General features: G+C 35.7%; 1 protein-coding gene across 4 annotated transcripts in view; it reads right to left on the bottom strand.

Annotated features, from left to right (window-relative positions):
* Mfe2 (peroxisomal Multifunctional enzyme type 2) overlaps positions 1 to 22613 on the bottom strand; it is a 638089-nt gene that overhangs the window by 505898 nt on the left and 109578 nt on the right. For all 4 annotated transcript variants that reach the window (XM_081748535.1, XM_081748534.1, XM_081748536.1 and 1 more), the window contains exons 3-5: positions 18331 to 18468; positions 17334 to 17486; positions 3207 to 3351 (exon numbers count right to left, since the gene is read on the bottom strand). In XM_081748535.1, coding sequence (XP_081604661.1) covers positions 3207 to 3351; positions 17334 to 17486; positions 18331 to 18468 — 436 coding nt within the window. The remainder of the gene's footprint in view (positions 1 to 3206; positions 3352 to 17333; positions 17487 to 18330; positions 18469 to 22613) is intronic.

The raw sequence follows: 22613 nt of genomic DNA, 5'->3' as shown, positions 1-22613 counted from the left end.
TCTCCATAGTTGTGGGGGCGAGATACTGAAAAAATCCCTACAAAGAGGTGAAGGTGACATGTAAAAGTAGTCAAATACGAACGAAATTAGTGTCGAATTCATATGCAAAGATGAAAAGTGACAATGTGGATGCTGCGTAAGTCCAAAATAAGCCTTGGTTGGCTTCGAGTTGACAATGGGAGGGTGACAGGAATAAAGAATCGAAAATATCCTATATTTGTGTCGAATGGATAGTTTTCGGGATCACTGACATAAAAGGTGATATTTCAGATGTGTATATGTCCAAGGTTGGCCATATTGAAATGGGGTCATAGGGAGAACCAGTAAATACTTCAGAACAGTTCCTTTTTGGTGCGTTCAAGACACTGAGAGTGAAAAGTGATAATGCACAAATCACATTCTGAATTATCGGAGATAGGACTTCTGGGGAAGTGTCGTTGCTCCAGGGAGGCATTACTAACTGATCACTCCCTAAAATCGTCACTGTTTTGCAGGGCCGTAGACAGAAATTTATTTCAGCGATCGAAAGCTTGACAGGAATTTATTTCAGCGATTGAGGGCATATTTTACTAAAATGTCTATCATCCAGGGGCGGATCCAGGATGATTGTTTGGGAGGGGCGGTCGTTCGAAGTCAAATCAAGGTAAGAGCGGATTGCAAAAAAAGAAAAGAAAGAAAGAAAAGAAAAAAAAAAAACAAATTTAGAAAAGAAGTAGCTCTTCTGCAGAATTAACTTTCTTAAGAAAGTAAGGCCTATCTACTTTAGGTTTTAATTTAAGTTTATAATACAAAGATGAAAAATACTTAGGATATGTTTTATTTTTAAAATAAAAAGTATAAAAAGTTCCCTATTCTGGGGGATGTGATCGCCCGAACGCACTCCCCTGAATCCGCCCCTGCTATCATCATCTCTAAAATTAGATATAATTTGCAAAAAAAAAAAAAAAAAAAAAAAAAAAAAAAAAAAAAAAGTAGTGATTTCGTGGAGGCAAAGCTCTTGATTGCAAAGGCCTGCATCCTGTGTATGTCCCTGCTGCTCTGAATTGTCAAACGCACCTCTTCAAAGGTAAGACATAAAATATAAATAATAAACGTGTAACATAGAATACAATATAAATAGAAAACAATGCGGGTAATAGATTTGAGACGATGGGTTTAGATATATTTCAGTATAAAATTAAGGCTTTTAAGAGAAAGTGTTTTCAGATGTTAATTGATAAATTGTAAATTTGTTTTTTGTATGTTATAACCTAAAGAAGGAAAAAAGCGTATACTTATTGTAATTTTCATGTTGAAATACGAGCTATATGTATGTTTGGTGTTGCACATCCTTTGATGATTTTATATAAAATTTTGTACTTTCTGATTGCTTTTGGGTGTTAAGTACAATAAAATATATTATGAATAGAAAATATGTTATAATTAAGAAATAGAAAATAATTATAAAATAAATTTGAAGGACAATTTAAAACAAATCAATAATACTTGAAAGTAAAATATACTTTTAAAGCAATTTTGCATTTATGCAGGGCTACAAACAGTGAGGAATGCCATGTAAATTTAGTAACAAATATAATATTGGAAAATTATTTCGAATTAAACTAGCTGTGACTACATTACTTCAAAATTGAACTTGTGGAATATACAGTATGAGCGTAGCTCAAATCAAATAATCAATAAGAATGGTCTTGGTTGGAAGCTCGGACCATCCACGTAGGAGTAACTTACATTAAACATTCACCTAACAGACGATGACGCACAGGGCTTGGCACTACTTTATCAGATGGTTCTACCAAATGTAACTTAATTAAAACAATAGTAACAAATTTTAAAGCTTTAAAAAGTGTCCTGAAGAAGAGGAAGTTCATTTTGCACATTGTAACTAAGTTACAAGAGGTTTACGTCCTAACTGAACGGCGCATCTACCGAGTCAACTTTTGGAATATCCCCTTAAGGTAGCTTTCAACGCAGCTAAGGGAAACGTATGTGAACCAGTAATAGAATTCTTCGTAGCAGAATGGATAAAGTCATGGTTCGATAACCACAAGGTTCGTGGTTCGAAACCCGTCGCCGAAATCAGATTTTTTAAAATCTTAATTCCTCAGTTCTGAAGATCTTTCTCTCCTTTCGTAATCATCTGATGCTCCAAAAAGAGTTCTCCACATTAATTCGACAACTGCCTAATGTGATCCTCGCAGTTCGAAAACTTCCCTTCTTATCTTTCACAAAATCAGAATTTTCGTCATAATACGAATGCTGTCCGATCATTTTTTCCCCAATTCTAAATCTGTGTATACAAATCATCCTTCTCTGTCTCCATACTTGAATCCCTTTCTCTCTCTCTCTCTCTCAATGTCACCCAGGAAGTCATATGGCTTGAGATCAAACCTTCGACTCTTGAAACCAAATGTAAGCTCTTTAGCAATGTGCTATCGTAACTCTATAGGTTTGTTGTTAAAACCAGTGTCTTTTAGACTTTATTCGGGGGGGGGGGGGGGGGGGAGGAAGAGATTCTCCGGCGACATAACATTTTCACTTTTTATTAGTGTATTACTATACATTTGATCAAAAAATACGTATTTATGAAGCTCAAGAGAGGGGGAATTACACCCTCCTGTCCTGCCCAAATGACGCCCCTGAAACGTTTGCTTGCACTTACTGAAAAGAAATTCAATGAATCATTGAATAAAACTCGTTTCTGTCCGTAGATATTTTAGAGCTCTTGGCAATTTCCATAGATTTCTTAGGGAGCATCTTACTAGCTTGCACTCTTTAAAGAAAGAAAAGAATGAAACTAAAGATATTTATGAAGCTCTGGGAAGATTGTGTGACTTTCCTTTAATTTAGGCTCTTAAAAATATTTCAGAACAAACGAATGGAAAAGACTGTTTTAAAGCTATAACGTTGTAAACTTGATTCCTGTTTCTTTTTCAGCTGAATGGAAAGAGTGTACTACGTCACACACACTGCTTTAGACAAGGAGAGGTGGAGGACGGGGAGGAGTTGGAATAAATACTAGAAGCAACTAATCGATTGATACATGTATTGCGGGAATGCATAAGAAAACTGGGCAAGAGTTTGTTATTCATTTGGACTTAGAATTTTTGTAACAAATTTTATGCCGCGGACTGTACCTAACCCTTAGTCCAGATCACTGAGTACTGAACTTCATTATCAAATATTTTAAACTCTTTATCATCACATACCTGTAATTTGCTTGACCGAAATTCCCATACAATCCTGAATTTGAAGACGTCATAATTATTCGTCCGTAGTTCTGTTTTCTGAAATGTGGCCATGCTGCCTGAGTGCACTTAAAGGATCCTTTTACATGAACTTTAAATATCAAATCTGTAAATATTATATGAACAGGTATTAACTCCTAATATTTTTTTGAAAATATGAATAAAATTTTTGGAAGTAGTAAACATCTAATACAAAGCATGACACACTAGTTTACGGATTCGTTATTAAGGGTATCCACTCACTTTCAATTCTGAAATTCCCTGACAAGCAGGCAATTTCTGTCTCACAAGCAATAATTAAAAGATAAAATGTTAATGCGTATACTAAGAATGGGGACCCTAAAGGATTGTAATTACATGTAAAATGATAAACTATTCTAAACTGGAAATATTAAACTTCTTTTTACACATGTACCTTTGACTAAATCAACTTAACACTTTCTCTTGTGCATGTCATACACACGAATATGAGATAGGTACGTACTTACTTTGTTTCATGTTTCTAACTGATGATCCTTAACATGATCTTGTTATGGTTTTGCATCTTTTTTCCTCTAACTTGTGTAACTTTTACAGAAAAATTAACTGAAAGCATCTATTCGTATTGCCAGTAACTATATTCTGTTAATTAATATCTACGAAGTCAACACAACTTTTATATACTGGACAACTATTGCGGTTCTCTTGTTTCCACTTGAAAACGCATTTAAATTCTGCATACAAAATATACTGTATATACAGTTAATAACTTACATATATGTATAGTGTTAGCACCTATTTCGCTGTTTAATTGTCACAATTTCTTCCTCAATTCCAGCAAGGGACTGTCGTGTCTCCTACATGATTTTTCCTTTTCTTCTCTTCCAAGTTATTCACCTGTAGGGCTATTGTCCCCTTCTTCAATTTCTCTGCATCACTTACCGCTTTTGTCTGATTCTTTTCTTTCAGCTTCACAGCATGGGCATTAACACCAGCATGGATCATATTCTTTGTAACTACAACCTTGTTAATGCCTCCCATGACAGCTACAGCATCATACACTTGTCTCTGTGCTATGAGGGATGCTTCTTGCATGTTTTTAATCAATATATCTTTATTAACTAAGAACCCATGTTGCAGAGGTGTATTCCAATGAAATAAAATGAGTGCCATTTTGAGAAATTTGGAACAAAATTCAGAAGCATGTCACTGCATGCTTCTGTAATACAGACAGAATTAAATTATCGCAGTATTGTATCAGCTTCACTCTCTGAGATCCACTTACTTTCCACGAACACATTCAATGCAAGTGTCATTCGTTTGCTTCGTTTCAGGTAGTCTAGCTACTTGGGGTCAAAGCAAGAAATTCCATTTGTAAGCTTATAAGCCAAAGGGAACTTTGAAAGCAATTTTTTGCACAAACTAATCATTGCCATGCGACACTGTAATCTGAATTGAAGCATCTCAATCTTTTGTTTAGTTGACCTGTAACTCGAAGAGGTGCTCTCGCAGCAAAACCTAAGTCAACATTTCTGGCTGATATCAGATTTTCTGGCTTTTGCAAGCCAATATTTGTAGACTCTGGGAATTTTGAACGACGTCTTGTTTCTCAACTCTTGTCATCACATTCTTCATAGTCGCAAGAACGGCTTGATACATATTGGCACTAATGGAAGACCTGGTTGAAAGCTTTGTAAACATATTTCTGCATAAGGAGAGCAGAAATGATAACTTTGTTTTCAGAAGTTTAACGTCAATACTAGTAGAAAAAATGACAAAACTTTTAGAAGTAGGCACTCTTTTTTTTTAACTCCTTTAACACACTTTTGTACATGTGGAAGTATTTCAATTGCACGCTCAGTAACTCTGAAGTTTTCTAGCCATCTTAAAGCACAATACTTCAAGGGAAATATTCGATCCTGCATAGTATTGAGAGTAACCGGTACGGCCTGCAGGAACATTACTGAATAAATAATGAAAAGCACGATGAAAATTTGTCATGTCCCAGGCAGTTTCCCTTACTGCTACTTTATATAAATTGTGTACTGTATGGAATCCACAAGTTCCTATACAGAACACAGGGCAACTTGGATCCTCCATACGATAAAATTTTATTTCTTGAAAAAATTTTAAGTTGACGTTAAGTTCATCCATTGAAATTTGTAGCAATGTCTGCAAGTTTAGTCCTTTTAGGGCAGAAATAAAACCTGTAAATAAATTGGTAGAAGTATGACCAAGGAATATAGAATCAAAGTAACGAGTGTTCACTTCATTGAAGTCTGGATTCAAGTGACTCGCTAACAGGAAGAAAATAGTCTCATCCATTCTGACTTTCCTTCTCAGAAACGAAGTGTTATTCGAAAGAACAGACGACATGCTGATGCTAAAAGCTAATCACAATCATTCAGAGAGGTGAGGCAAGGCATGCAAACTCCTAGTCAATCTCGAGAGCCAACTTGCAAATTACCGCAAATTATTCGCTCAAATTATTTTAATTTAATTGATTTCTTTCTGAAGCAGCAAGCAGTGAAAAATTCTCTGCCACTGTACTTTTCTTTTTGACTGGATTCCCTGACATTTCCCGGTTTTCCAGATAGGTAGACACCCTGTTATTACATTTTAAAGTCTAAGTGTCTTGTACACGCCCAATGAAAAAAAAAATATTATTATTATTATTAATCATCGTCGTCGTCATCGTCATCATCATCATCATCATCGTCGTCGTCGTCGTCATCATCATCATCATCGACATCATCATCATTGCACAGCCTATTAGAATTTAAGTCCAAAATATTCATGCTAGAGCCTTCTCAACTTCTACATGTAAATGTACAGAAGACGATTTTTTTTTAAGCTTATGCTAATGAATTCGATCGCTATACATCAGGACGCATGAACATACCCGAGAAGCTATTGTGGATAGTTTGAAAGTACCGTATGTTCGACTTGCAGGGAAGACAGTTGTTGTGTATATGTGTGTGTAAGAAGTCAAATGGCTACAAACATTACAGTCTTCGGGAAGGCTACATTTGTGCCCTTTCTGACACCATTTATAGTTATAGCCAAATAAATACACAAACCACAATGGCACTTCCTTTATGTTAAAGAAAGGGATCAACGCTCTCTTCAATCGCGTACGTGTGTGTTTGTGACACACACACACACACACACACACACACACACACATACATATATATATATATATATATATATATATATATATACACAAATGCTGTTGCTGGGCACTTCAATATGGGCATCGCAAATATCAGAGGTACAAGAAGTGTGTTTCTTGGTGAGACGTGAGAATCCAGTCTTAAAGAACTATAGCAAAAGCAATACAACGTTTAGGTGCGATCATAAGTCTTACGATAGCGCAAGATTCACATCTAGTAAAGAAGCACAAGGTTCGAATTCATACGCTCCTTTCCTCACATATCATAGAGAGAAAGACGAACAGTCAAGTAGGACACAAACCCATCTTGCACGGAACAGGTGTAAGTTTGTACTGACTGGACAAGGCACTGGTGTATCTGTCGAAATGTCTTAAAAAGAAGGTCATACTCTACCGTGTCCGTTATTCCATGTTCTTACTGGATACATGGATAAGCAAACAGTTTTCCATGTGGCTTTATGTTTGTTGTTGGTTACTGCTATAATGGCAATTGTATACTATGCACTGTAGACAAAAAAAGCAGCTAAAATCAATCCAGTTTATTACCAGATGAACAGTTTGAAGCAGCTATACCGCCATAATGTTACACGTCATCTCGCGTTGTCATTCACCAGGTCAAGGCGTTCCGCATCAACAGTGACATACATGGAGCGGGTGACACGTGAAACATGCAATTCATATATATAGAATTCATACAATTCTTATCTGAGACAGTCTTCTTAAATTTTCTGATGCATCCACCATGAATTTTGTGGATTCCCGTTGCTGAAACAAATTTTGGCCTTCTACAGCCGCGCACATACAACGGAATGTGTAAAGTTTGTAAAGAGGAACGGAACAGACTTGATCAAACTGTAAGGGCGCCAAATTCTGTATCGAAAATCTGATACGACTTTTCCTATTTTTTCTACATTCTCTCACAGAAAATACCATTCACAGTATATAAGAGCAGTGAACTACTAACACTTTACGATTAATTATATATATATAAATAACACACAATAAGAAATTACATAAAAACAAAACAAAAATCAAGAACCGGAATAATAAACGAGGGTTGATTCGAGTCTATAGAAACCGCATGATACTCAAGAAAAGAAACAAAGAAGAAGATTACAGATAGGTGCTGATATCATGACACAGCTCCGTATCTATAAGCACATTTTCTTCAGCATGGGCTCTAATCCTGTCAACCAAAAACGAATCTGCGCTTTCGGCACATAATCTGCATGTACAAAAAGTCTCAGCCAGATAATAAAGTGAACCAAAATATTAAATAAACAAAATTACAATTCCTCTTCCTCTTCCTGTCTCTAATACATATTCTTAAACAGAACGCAATATATAGTGTAAATCTCGATACAGCTTTTAAGCTGGAAATGACCGCAGGAATTTTAATTAGATCTACCCTATGGTAACTCAGAGAGGGGTTATACTAACAAAGCATATGCTCATTGTAGTGTGAACGTTGAAGACCGCCATCTTCAACCTAATTAAAATTTTTCAAATGAGAAGATACTAATTTGATTTGCCGTTTGAGGCTAGGAATTGATCAAAAATACGAACCTTATCTGAGCTTACTTAGCTTTATTTCTATAAGAGTGGTTAACATGTTAATGTGGAAGATCAATAGTTCAGGAAGTGTTCAATTTGATAATCAGTTGCTCGATACATACTGTAAGCTGTTTCTTTTAGTTCTGGTGCATACTTCTCAGCACATGAAGACCTACACTTGCACAGGCGTGTGTTACGTGATGCAGTTAGCGTGCGGTGTTTATGTTGCCCTATCACGAAAGAAAAATTCTGCCTCTGAAGTCACAAAGAAAGGGACAATATTTCCAACATTCTTCAGGTGATTTAACTACATCGAATGATCTGCTGCTTTCCCATGAGGTCTGCAAGCAAACGGCTCTCCTAAGTATACCCAGTGTTCACTGAAAAGCAATCTTGGTTTCGATACTACACCAATGCTTTCAGATAAAGGAAAAAAACAATTTTGCAATTGATTTTTTCACAAAACCGGAAAACAAGCAAAAGAATTCATACACAATAGTTTATAACTGTCTTATTATTTGTTATAATAATTTACATATGAAAATATTTATATTCTATCCCAGTAGTACTCATCCTCTCCAAGTGCTTCTAAGGCACAATATCCGATAATCCCCCCCCCCTAGAAATACATACAAGACTACTTAGTAGCGTATGCCTTTTTCTTTTTAAACAAAACCAGTCTATGTCAACTTACACCTCCCGCCACAATTTTCTCCGTTCGATTAAAAGGAAATACTGTTTTACGCACCGAGGATAAGAAATACAGAGGTGATGGTAATGAATAAAATGGTGGAATGGAAAGAGGGGGAGGAAACGGGAAAGCCCCTATAAAACAACACTCACGGTGTTTGTCTACCACAAAGCTCGGTTGGCGCGAAGTGGAATCGAATCAGGAACCTCACGTACCAGAGGTGAGGCTCTTCTACTGAACCATCGGTGTCCCAAAATAGAATGCATTCTTTGTTGATAAGTATTTTAAATTGTTATTCATGTTAAGTTCTCCACAGTTAATGTTCTTAGATGAATAATTACGGTACAATTGAAGTTTGATTGTGTTATTTCCAAAGAAAAATGATGCCTCTCCAAAAGTCTCATGAGCGCATCCAAACCCTAAAATTCGCCTGTAGGCAACCCTTGTTGTACTCATAACTAAGCTTTATCTGTGCTTAAGGCGTGAACATGAAAACTAATATTGAAAACACAACCAGGCTTTCTTCCGGAAAATTTTGTTCACAGGAAAAAAAAAAAAATAAATAAATAAATAAATAAAATGTGTGTAGGGACGGGGATTCAGCTGAACACTATCTAACCATATGCAACTACAAAGGCAAACTAAAATACTTTTCTTATCTTTGTGAAACAAGTATTATATGATTTCCTATATTCTTGTATGGGAATTACACAAATAAATAAATAAATGTTTCAGAACATTGGGTCTGCCAACAAACAGACGTATGCCGATCCAGCGGCCATGGAACTCTTCGTCCAAGCACCTTCTGGATTTAAAATTAAGGGGAAAACTTCGCATAATGTTTCCTCGGTGGAAACCTTCAAACACTAAGGGACACACGAGTGTACCCATACTCCAGACGAAGAAACATGTTACATGGCGCCAAGTGATGCATCCCTCACCGGTCAAGCTCTTGATAAATACTCAACAGAGCACTTCATGTTTTCTCCTTCATAGCGGTTCTCAAATTTCCAATGCGTGGCTTCATGCGCTGTTTCCCTGAATTCTGTGATGTGTGTGGATGTTTTCGATGCAGTGCATTGACCACAGCCGCAATCTCTTGGGCACTGCGCTTACCACTCATTAACACAAAGTTAATGCGATGGTGAAGAGCCAGTGTCATTCTGATTTACTTGCAATGAAAATCCACGTCGACATTAAACCTAGAAAGTAATCTATAAGACCCTAGCAAAGATTTACACAGACGGTGCATGCACTCCCATAGACGTATGACGTTGTGCACTCGTGACTCTTCGTTCGTTTGAAATAACTACAATTCAGAAACTACTGTAAATCAGAAAAATCAGTAGAGATCTCCCAGACCCCACGCATACTGTGTTCTTTCTTTGCACCCACGTATGCTGTCTAGGATTGATATGCTGATCACTCACATTGCTATGTGGATCACTCTTGGAAATGAAGTTATGTAACGACCAATATCGGATTCATGTTTTAGGAAACGACATATTACCTAATTCATTTCCCACCTGAAAAATTTAAGTTGAATTGAAGATGGCGAACAACATGACCGCCATGGTGGTCATATCACATCTAAGGTAAAGCAACACCCTTAATACCATTGATGCAGATTTCATCCTGTAACGTACATTGGTGTTTGTCGAAGAAAAAAATCTTGAGAATTGTAACATCTTGTAAGTGATTAGTAGTGCAACTTCTGCCGATAAATATCACTTCTGCCTAGCAGCGGGAAGAGACTAGCCTAGAAAAAGTTCTCTCGAATGATAACAGAGGGCAGCTCTTGTGTTATCATGTGGTAAGCACAGTGTTGGGAAGTACCTAAATACAAAACGCGTACCTAAGCCGTACCTAGGTACATTTAGTATTTAGTACCTATACCTAGGTACTATTTTTCTGTACCTAATTTTAGGTACATTTTAAAGTAGATCACACACAAAACAAATACTGCAGATTTTCTTGTTTCTTTGAAAGAATTTTTTTGATCCATCTCGCTCACATTGACTTTCAGTGAATCATAATTTGTTACCTGCTTCACCAATGATAAAAGTTCAGCTATATCATTATTTGTTAGCTCATGTTATTCTTGGTTTTAGTTTGAGCTAGTATCAAATACAAAGCACAAATAAGTCAAGACTTGATGTAATTTCACTTGGTTCAGTTGATCATATTTGGTAAGAACTGGCATCACTGCTTTCTTTTGCTCACGATCGTGTGCTTCAAACCATTCAATTTCTGTGCTTTAAATGTCGAACGACGAGAAGAAAGCCATATTTACGATTGAGAGTTTTTTAAAATTGCTGAAAGAAAAGGAGACTCAGTTATTGTAAAAGTGCAAAATTTGCGTAGGAATCTCGAAAATAAAAGCCACAGCAAATTTAACACGGAATATTGACAAGCACGCTAGGGTAAGTATGACATTCGGTTTATCAAAGACTTTTATTAATGTGAATTCTAATTGCAGAATTTTCGGGGCAAATACTGTCCTGCGAATATAGGTGAAAGTGGGTGAGTTAACAGTCAACTTGGTTAACATTTTTGTGTAATTAGGAATAGCATTTTCTTAGGTACAAGAGCCAAATTGTAAAGCTCATTTCCAAAACGTTCCAAGTCCATCCAGTTGCTCAGTGAGCATAGTTGTGATTTTTCGTTAATTTCTCAAACTCCTATCGATATCTTACAATACAAATATTCTCACAAAGCGACTCGGATCGACTTGGTACTTTTGGAAATGAGCTTCACAATTGTTCCTAAGGCAATGATGTTCGTAACTGGTCCACCACATGTGTAACATTTATAATTCTACTGTTATGTTTTCAAGTACAAGGGGCAAAATGTTACTAAATGTCATTCCTTGCTAACTCTTGACTTTGAGTCGGCCATCAGCATAGGTACAGACTTGAGGTTAGGTAAAGTCAAGTTATTTTGTTTTTCTATTCTTAAAATAAATTTACCTATGATGCGAGGAAAGGAATTTACATGGACTTGCTTTAAAGACACAGTAAAATTCTAAACGTTACATGTAGTGGCCGGCTCAAAGTCAAGATTTGGCTATTCCTCACGTAAGTTCCATTTACTATTCTAAAGCAATATAACTTCATCTAACCTTCTGTTCGTAATAGTGTGTGGTGGACCAGCTACCAACATTTTTCCTAATATGGTTTCTATTCCTAAAGCAAATTAACCTAGCTTTATCTCGCCTGAAGCCAATCATAAGCAAGGGGGACCAGCTAACGTAACGTTTGCCCAGAGAAAGGCTTCACTTTCCACACTTTGATAGAAGACATGCACAAGAAACTTTCCACTTTCGTCACCTGGTATTAATTTACTACCCTTTCAGACGCGTACGCGAATGTTCTCAGTAGACGAATCAATATTACAAAATTCGCATGCTTGATACGTTTCGAGATAAAATACAAGACATCTCGATTGATGGAATAAACCCCTATTACGCTGGCGAGGAACAACCATACAGATAGCAGGATGGTCAATGTAGCAAACAAAAGAAAGAAAAAAAAAGAAGGGAGAAGGAAAAAACAAAATACCGGTGGATATAACACGCGTCAAGCACGCTCCTTATCTTCAAGTGACAGCACGAAAAAGTGTGAGAAAGAGAAAATTACAAGACAGATATACTATATGGTATGGCGATATCTTTAATTTAATACCAATCAAGTATTCACGTTAATATACTGAAAACCGGATGCGCTCTTTTTCCATTCGGCGAGATAACCTTTTCGTAACTTATGGTGACCGTATTATTGCAAATAACAATTTCTTCATGTATTTTCACTATGTTTTTACCTGTCAATACAGATTTTCATCGTTCACTCTTTTAAAAAATATGTAAACTTTAAAGACCTTTCGTTTTCTTTCCACCCCTTATCTCACGCTCCTCTAAATACTTTTTTAACAATAACCCACTGTCAATACGTACATGTACCATCTTAAATTTCAAACTAAAAAGTATAATCCATAACACCAGCATTTCTTTTCTCTTGTACGAACTGCAACGTCGATAGGCGAAACATGAAATCAGTATTTATTTTCTTGCTGAGATTAATAGTGCTTTCAACCGGACAAGCTAATGAACTCATCTTTAAACAGCATGGATAGTCTATAGCGAAACTATGAAGCTACAGAATTCTTACCGCATCGTTTGCACTTTGAATTTTTACCGGTTCAACTTAAAAACGAATCTTGTACTGGTTATGAAAATCTTATCAAAATACTCCTCGAAAAGGAGACGCAATTTATTAGCAAGATCAAAGATATTATACTGCGTGATTTTCAGGCAGAATGTTCTAAACGACTTAAACGTTTTATTTTCAATTTACTACTTGGACTAGCAAATTTTGGCCTCAATAGTTTTAGCTTCTACGAAGTTCATAAATTGAAATCGACAATTAACGAAATGCAAACTCAGAATCAATATTTAAATAGTCAAATCCAAGACATAAAAAGAAGTAATTACGAACTTACACATTAAATCTGTAGCTGTTGAGAAAATGGTATCTCAAGTCCATTACGACAATCCCCAACTCATCTGCACAACAACCCCAAAGGGAATATTTTTAATTAATCTACTATATTTCCAAATTTTAGAGCAACATTTCGATTCCCGTATACAGGGATTACTGCAGAACACTGTAAGTAACGCCTTAATGAAACCAGAAATTGCCCGGAAAATGATAGCCAATAACCAAAATTTCCGTGATTCGCTATTAGAACGCGACCTAGGCCTCTTCTATCAATGTTCAAAGGCTTACCTTATCTCATTTGACTCATCACTAGCAAATCTGGATGTCATTATTTAGACTCCTACTATCATAAATAATAAGGATCATTATATGCACTATAAAATCTTTAATAATGTATTTTCAACGGATACCACCCATATTCACCTTAGAATACCATATTTATTATGCTATTTGAACTACTGAAGGAATTTACGAATTGGACTTCTCCATTTGTCAACCTCATAGTATATATACTATTTGCAAGACTCAATCTCAAGCTCGTTCACAAGAATCGGATTGTCTATACGATTTAGTATTTGGAAATTCTACTACCTATTGCCACCTGACGCCCACTCTCTCAAAATGAAGAATTTCATTTATATTCACCCACTGAGCTCCGTCTGACAACTACAAAACCTGTTAAAATCACCAGGCACCAAAACTACATGATTGCTGTAGAAGGTGTTAATTCTTTATTTACATATTTCTTCAGATACTAAGATTTCGAAAAAGTAAGAACACAATTTAAATTTACCTTCACGTCATACCTACGGCTAATTTTATAGTTCAATTTCGGCACCTGCCCGCTGACAGCGATAATAATTTAACCTTCAACGAACTATAACTTTCACGCATTAATTGTTATGACACGAAGAGAACTCACTTTCTGGTCATTTTTCGGATTTTCATTTGACAACGACTTTCCCATGGACACTAATCTCCATAGCGGCCTTAATTATCTCATTGTTAATTGAAATTGGATTCTTTTTTTACTATCTACACAAGCGAGTGGTCACACACAGTAGCTAATATCACGGAAATACCTTCTCTTACAGTATGTACACTCTTTTCTCCCGATCGCTTCAAAGGCTGCCATGATCATTATATTTTTCCTAATCCTGTATATCTTATATCGATGACTCAGGAATCGCCCAGCAGTAAGACTTAAGCCTACCGTCGAGATCTCTCCACCAATCTCAATGAGCTCCAACAGCCACTTCTTTGAGGCAGATGATGTATTTTTACTGATCCTGCTTCGGTTCGAGGATGCTAGATGGAACCATGTGTTTCTACATCACGTGCTAGGTGTAAACACTCCACAGACGATATCCACGAACAGGTCATCCACCATCGTTAACGGTCGGCAAAGTGACGGAGATGAACGAAGGTAGTTCAAAGTGATTCAAAAATAAAACAAAACACGAGGAATAGAGAAAAAGAAGATATTTTATATATATGAGCGCTATTTTTCAGCCAAATCTACAACAGGCGTTAAAAGATTTTTTCTAGTTTGGTTTTGTTCAATCATCGCTAATATACTGTTTAAAAACAGAAAACGAAAGCTAAGCAGGTATTTTTGTTTACTTTTCAAATATAAGCATAAAGTTCACATATAGTTCCATGTACAGCATATACGATTGACTATCTGGTTGAGTCGAAATAAAGTTCTAAGTTGAAAAAAAAAATCCAACGGTTTGTGGGTGTTGGTGGAAAGGAATGGATTAAAAGATAAAATTATAATAATCAATGCCTTTCAGTATTCTTTGACATATTATAAAAAACGCTCTTACTATGTTACTTCCAATATTGTTACAAGTAAGAGAGAATATCATTTAAAATATGTTGATTTCTATTACAACAAGTGAATTACGGGTGTAAGTTCTTCATGTCATAGCGCAAATCGAGAAAAGTTTTAAGTTAACAATCTATGTAGAGGAATGTAAAGGAATTACATTATGAGTTGCTTTTATTCTCCAACAGAACTCCACTTATTTGTATCTCTGTCCTTAACATTACGAATGTTAATTAGCAGATTAATTTAGCTTTTAATTTACAATACAAGAAGCATAATAAAAGTAATAAGGAGAACAAAAGTGCAATTACAATACTGCATCTGTGCTTATTACTATTTTATGTCAAAGAATTGTATTTCAACACAAATACTACGCAAAAAAGAAAATAACTGATTTAAATCAAATAAAATATTGTTTATAGTACACATTATACAAATCTCTTTTCTTCAAAACTATTCTTAAAACATAACTAGAGCAAGTTATTGATTACAATGAATTAGAGGAAACCATTATTATTTCGTTACGTACATATTTAAGAAAACGTAAATGTCACTAAAGCCCCCAAAATTTGAATTATATTATCGTAGTTTTTAATATACTTACTATGAAACTGTTTAACCCAGTTATGCCTGAAAAAAAAAATTCTACTATTAATTGTTTTAATCTTTTCATTTTAGCTCATATTACTGCCTTATGACGAAAAAATGCCAAAAAGTTTCACCGGGAGGAGGTGTTCTTTAAAAAGGACAGTAGGCACATGCACGTATTGAAATAATATATTTTTGAAAACTAAACTTTTGTCAACTATTTGGATATGTTATAGACAAAGAAAGGAAGAATGCAAGTAAAGTAACGAAGAACCCAGCTATATTTGCAGTTGCTATTCATATATTTATTCGTTACATATCTTTCTTTTACATACTTTAGAAAAAAATACATATTATTCTTCAAAATACACACTTTTACTGGTATCAAAATGCGCATTTTCCAGGCGTATCCTTTTCCTTGCACTTCTGTTTTCATTTCGGCGTGTGGTACGCATCAAAACATTCACCAACGAATAAGGTTCCATCACACTTTCTTGTGGCACCTTGTCTCCTTTCCCTGAGACACCAGCTTATGATCCAATCGGTCAAATCGCGAGTCTGCATTTTCAAAACTGCACGGGCGCGAGAGTTTACATTTCCCTCTGGATTTGTTGGATTCCAAAAGTGCCAGTGCAGTTCTTCTCCAAAATGTCAGTTGATCAGGTTTCCTCCCCGTTGTCTGTGTAACTGCCATGAGTTTTGTGTTGCAGCGTCTAGTAGGAAAATAACCAATGGGAAGTACCATTTTTTCCCTCGAATTGTAGTGCGATACAAACTGATATTTGATCGGAACCATCAACGTCCCCCATTCCTGTGTTGTACACATATACGTTATGAAGCTGTTGGATTGTAACATTCGCCTTCTCGCTTTGAGAAAATCTGGAAGCAGTATGCATGGGAGTTGCCGGTATGGCATTTGAAGCCACAGCTACAATGTTGTTGTCATAGATAAATTTGAGCATGATGTGAGGAATATGTTTAGTAACATTTTGTACCTTGTACATCATAAAATACAATTTAATTATTCAACATCTAAATTAAAATTTCTTAGGAAAAGTTACGTTAGTCTGCGATAGAATAATGCTGATAAAGAGTTAATTATGTTGTGAGGAGTATAATTGAATAATATTTGACCTTGTACTTCAAAATATGATTCTGACTGCTGAAGGGAACTCTAATCCTTTTATTTTAATAAAAATATTTCATATTGCACATTATGCAGTTAAATGTTATGTAAATATAGTAGCAGAAATGAAAATTGTATAAAAACAACACGAAGCACAATACATTTGATTTTCGTAATTTTTTGATTCTTTATGTTCTTACTGTCCTTTTTAAAGGACACTGAGAATTCAAATTGAATTACAAGAACGTTAAAAGCAAAATTAAATAAATATCATTATACCTCATGTTTATTCAAGCAGCGCAAGCCCTCAACAATGAAATAAATTCAATTGTATTTATAAAATCTTTCCTTTCAGAACGACATCTGTCCTTCCCTGTCATTCTTTTAATCACATGTGAGAATACGCCACCACCACGACACCTATATTTAAAACAGAGGAAAGCGAAAGCGCAAGTGATTTCCTGAACATTCTCGTAAACATAAAAGCCAGTAGAAAGCACATTGGATTGATAGAACATAGACGAGGGCGCCTTAAAGTCAGTATTGCAGAGTGTCTATCTAAAAGGACGGTAGGCATATCTGGGTTAATCAGTAATAAGCATGATACATTACAAATTTTCTTTGGATTTACAGAGAAAACATACTCACCCCAATCTGCATCACTAATTCTAGCAAATGACTTATCACGAAGAATTCCAGCATTGTTGATAAGAATATCTACTCTGCCAAAATTATCTAATGCTGTCTGAATGACCTTCTCTCCTTCTTCAACTGAGTTATAATTCGCTACTGCTGTCCCTCCTATGATAAATATATATATATATTTACACACCAAAACATCTAATTAGAGTTAAATGTCAAGAATTTTAATGACACATTGGGTAAACAGTGAACAGGTAATAAATATTCAAAATTAACTGAAAATAAAAAGGCTTAGTTTAGAAGTTTTTCAATATTATTCGATAAAACAATCTCGAAATTCACAATCAGAGCTCAGACTAAAAATAATGTAAAGGTACACCCATGTGCAGAAAATTTTCCGCGTATACTGTAGTTCACGATTTTTCGCATTTATTACATTTTTCTTTCCGTCTTCGGCTAAAGTTAAGTTATTAGTTAAAAGGAGATGAAAAGCATTCCCTGAATGAAAAAGTTACCCAAAAAATATCATAGAATAATACACATATATATAAATGAAGCTGGACTGAGCCTCCTAACAATTATACTTTCGATGGGTTTTACCAGCAACGGACGGGAAGAAACTGTGAAATTGACTTAACACTCAGTAAAAGAATGTGAATGAAGAAATGAAACTAAAACAGAATGTCACCTTTCGTGGTCTAAACTTAGCGGCTATTTTGTGTCAAACATGCTTAGTTTACTGTGATCAATATTTTGTACATAAATTTAAATAAATATTGAAAATCGCTGTTCTCTAGACCCGAAGCAACGTGCTAGGTCGGAATATTTCAATGGTGGTAATAAAAAAACAACTTTGCCAGTAAAGTCTGGATGGATAAGTTAGTACAGCGACTGCCTGTGAAACAGTTCCATAGTATTGGAACTGGGTTATTTATTAAATCTTGGAGAGTTAAGTACACCAAATAGGAAATAAATTACTTAAGAAAATAGCAAACTGACTTACCATTCTGTTTGATCTCATTAACAACAGCATCAGCGGCACGGGTACTGCTTCCATCTCCATGTCTTCCGCCCCCTAAATCATTTACTACCACTGCAGCACCTCGCTGGGCTAACAACAAAGCATATGCTCGACCAAGACCTGAAAGAAGAAATAATAATGTTCCTCCTTATATGAAATAAGTTTAAAAAGTCACTCTTGTATCTTCTAAGTATTTCATTAAATTTCACATGAATATTAATCAAACTTTTATATATATAACACAGAAAATGTATATCAGTACAGCTATTCTAATTCCACAGTTCTATCGTGAAATTATAGGACAGAGAAAATGTGAATGCTGATCTTTCAAAGTTGTCTCTCAAGTATCTACGCTAGTGATTTTAAAACATATTCTTAAATTTGTGTAACGTTAACTGCTCGCTTCGTTAATTACTAAGACCACAACTTTATCATAAAATTAAGTACAAATAACGCTTAAAATACAATCTGTTAATTGTGCTTTATACAGTTCATGCAAATGGAGCATAATTCGCTTTTAATATGCTCATACTTTTTCATCGTTGTAATTCCTTTTTCCATGAAGTTGTAATTCTCTGTTCCACTTCGCGTCTAATATTCCTAACCGTGCGTTCCACGCATGTCGCCGATAGCATTGTACTTTGTAAACTTTCAGTTAACTTATTAATAACTTCTCGCATATTAATATTCATGCGTGTCCATCTTAAATCACTTGCATTTGTTCTTTTACTCAGTTTCGCATGAACTGCTCAAATAGAACAATTTAGTTTACTTTTTTACTTTAGTTTACTTTTTAGTTTAGTTGTAACACCATCACGCACCTTTTTAATTTCTGCCTTAGAACTGGCTGTTTTCCGTGTTACTAATTCTTTACATTCTTTTATAGTTGCGCGGCATTCTTCCTTTTGTAACTGCACTTCACTCCGCAAATCACTTAAATCATTGTAGATGGCGTTTACCATTGCATTAAACTGACTTAGCTGCTTACTCCCTTTTGCCGATTTATTCTTAACCACTTTACGTACTTTTTATAAATTTTTCTGCCTTACCTTTTTTGCACTATCCACTTTTTTACTCAACGTATTCTATACCGTGGTAACACGAATCCTGACTTCTTTCGCTGATTGTGATAATTTATTTGTGAAATCTGCACTAACATTATTAAATTATTAATAAGTTAATTATACCTAATTTTTTCTTCGTATTTTCATCTTCTTGCTTTATTATTTTTTTTTTTCAAAGATAACAATAAAGATTTAAAACTTCTACAATTATATGGGCGAATGAGAGAATGGTTCAAATTAATAAAAAACTGGTTACTTACAAATGAATTCTCCATTGGAAAGCCTAAATACTTTTCAAACGTTTCGGAACCCAAAGTTGTTTCCGTCCTTAGTGGCAAAGTGAAAAGGATTAAAACGAATCGGAGATAAAAGGTGTAAAACAAGGTATACATACCACTAAATGTATAAATATAACTTTAAGAGTAGATTCTGAAATTTGACGAGCAGAGGGAAGTGCAAAAAGAGTGATGAATGGAAGATAGCGCGGTGTCTATGTTACGTCAATATTGCCAGACTCAAAATATGCATCAAAGGTAGGTAACCAAATTCTATCAATGTTGCCAGTATCCAGATTCAAAGCAGGTTTGTATTTATGAATAAAGAATAATTCTTTAATCTCTATATGACGAGACACATTCGCACTGAACTCGAAAAATGCCTAACTTATTTAGTAAATCAACAAAATAACTTTTAAATCCATTGAGATGTTTTTGTAGACATTTTAGGGGAGAACTTGAAGCAGATATGTTATGCTTTGTAAGAATACGTTTAATTTTTGTCGATAATTGTGGAAAATAAGGAATTCTTATCCAAGTTTTTGCATCCGTGGAAGTAACTGGTTTTGGGGCTTGCACCGATCTATGTGTTTTGATTAAATCAATTTTATAAAGTACATAACTTGTCATAAGATCTTAATGACGAAATATAGTTTTATATATATATATATATCGGGTGTTGCAAAATAAGTGTTACAACTCTTGGGAGGTGACTCCTGACACCGAGAAAAGAAAAAAGTTCTCTTGAACTTTCGGCTATCGGACATAGTTTCGGATCTACAAGGTGCTGAAAGCGTGGGAAAATGACTTTCGGACGCCAATAGTTCGGAAACTATCCAACGTAAAGAGGGCGGGTAAAAAATTTACTGAAGAAGTCATACCTGCTGTATTAAATTTTGCATGTTTCACAATCCTACCATGCACGCGCAAGGGATTCCCCAAAGGAACGTAGGGAATCCCGGATAATCTGCCAAATGAAAATTGATCAAAATGGATATGAATTGATAGGGTTTCTCTCAGGTAACAATAATTCGTTTGTATTGAGTCGATATCTAGAACAAATACAAAATGGCGGACATCTTCATGCCCGTTGTGTGTGGTTGCATAATCGCCAGGTACGGATGCTGGCCAACAGTGACGTTCTGAGTTTTACGTGTAGAGAATTTGTTCTCAAATGCTCTAGAAAGGCATCTGGAGTGTCGGTAGAGAACAACAGATGAAGCATGGTGATTCACGTGTGTGGAAACACTTAACGAAAAATGCCCAGAAATGCACCCATACTAAGTAAACGTGAGTTCAAAGCGTCGGAAATGTAAGGAATAGCATCAAGAACATGAAAGCCATTGCCGATTCACCAATAATATTTCCTCAATCCGATGAAATATGATGGACACGGTTGCATACCAATAAGGATGCAACAACTGAGGCCAAGTTGAAATTATGCAAGGGGACTCACAAAGAAACTGGGTAAACTAAATGAATGTTACTAGTGAGATCGCATGATGGATATTGAAATTTGGTCAGTGTGTGTTGATATCAACATGTATCTAATGGACAAATGTCAACATGTCCCACTACTGCTGGGACACCGTCCCAAGTGTGAAAACTAGGAAAATAACATTGTACATTCTGCTAATACATTTGGTGCACTTTTTGGTAGAACGTAACTAGAACAAGATTGTATCAATGTCCCTCTTTGTTTGGGACATTGTCCCACAGTCGATACATATGAAAAGAAATATCTTAATCCATGGTTCAAATTCTGATAGAGTGTGAAAATAACAAACTTGTATCATGCCCCACGTCTTTTGTCTTGTATCATGTCCCACGTCAATATAGGAAAATACCTCCAGAAATTCGTATCTTACAGACAGTGCCAAGTCAAAGACAAAAATGAACCAATTTGCCACATGTAACACTACTGCTGGAACACCATACATATGGAAAATAAAACGACATGAGAAATAGGAAGAAATGTTTTAAAGCTCTGATTGTTTACAACTGTGCAGTAGGAATAAAATGAAACACACAAGCATGTCGGGAGGCTGTACAAGAGAGCTTGCCAAACAAAGTGGGTACTCGTCAAAGAAATGAAAACAGAGAAAGCGAGGCTCCCTCAAAGCCTCAGGGCTAGAGCGCTAGCTTTCACTCGCGTGGTCGCAGTTTCCAAACCTACTGGGAGCCCACGGCCTCAGAGTCAAGACCCGAGTTGTTATTTTCCTATTTTTCGCACGTGGGACGGTGTCTCAGCAGTAGTGGGACATATTGAGATTTGTCCATTAGCTACATGTTGATATCAATACCCACATTGGTCACATTTCAATATCGATCATGTGATCCCACTATGTAACAATCCATCTCGTCGAGGGATTTTTATCTCTGAAGAATGGATTTGTTCCAAAGAAGAAGACAAAAAATAAAAGAAGAAAATAACATTCATTTATTGATTTAGTTTACCCAGTTTCTTTGTGAGTTCCCTTGCACAATTTCAACTTGGCCTCAGTTGTTGCATCCTTATGGGTATGCAACCGTGCACATCATATTTCATCGGATTGAGGAAATATTATTGGTGAATCGGCAATGGCTTTCATGTTCTTGACGTTAATCTTTACATTTCCGATAGTTTGAACTCACGTTTACTTAGTATGGGTGCATTTCTGGGCATTTTTCGTTGAGTGTTTCCACACATGTGAATCACCATGCTTCATCTGTTGTTCTCTACCGACACTCCAGATGTCTTTCTAGAGCATTTGAATACAAATTCTCTACACGTAATACTCAGAACGTCACTGTTGGCCAGCATCCGTACCTGGCGATTATGCAACCACACACAACGGGCATGAAGATGTCCGCCATTTTGTATTTGTTCCAGATATCGACTCAATACAAACGAATTATTGTTACCTGAGAGAAACCCTATCAATTC

This window comes from Thermobia domestica, chromosome 2 (assembly GCF_964235325.1).
Source record: "Thermobia domestica chromosome 2, izTheDome1.hap1.1, whole genome shotgun sequence".
Lineage (NCBI taxonomy): Eukaryota > Metazoa > Arthropoda > Insecta > Zygentoma > Lepismatidae > Thermobia > Thermobia domestica.
Note: the sequence above shows the minus strand (reverse complement) of the source record. Positions and strands in the feature narration are given on the sequence as shown.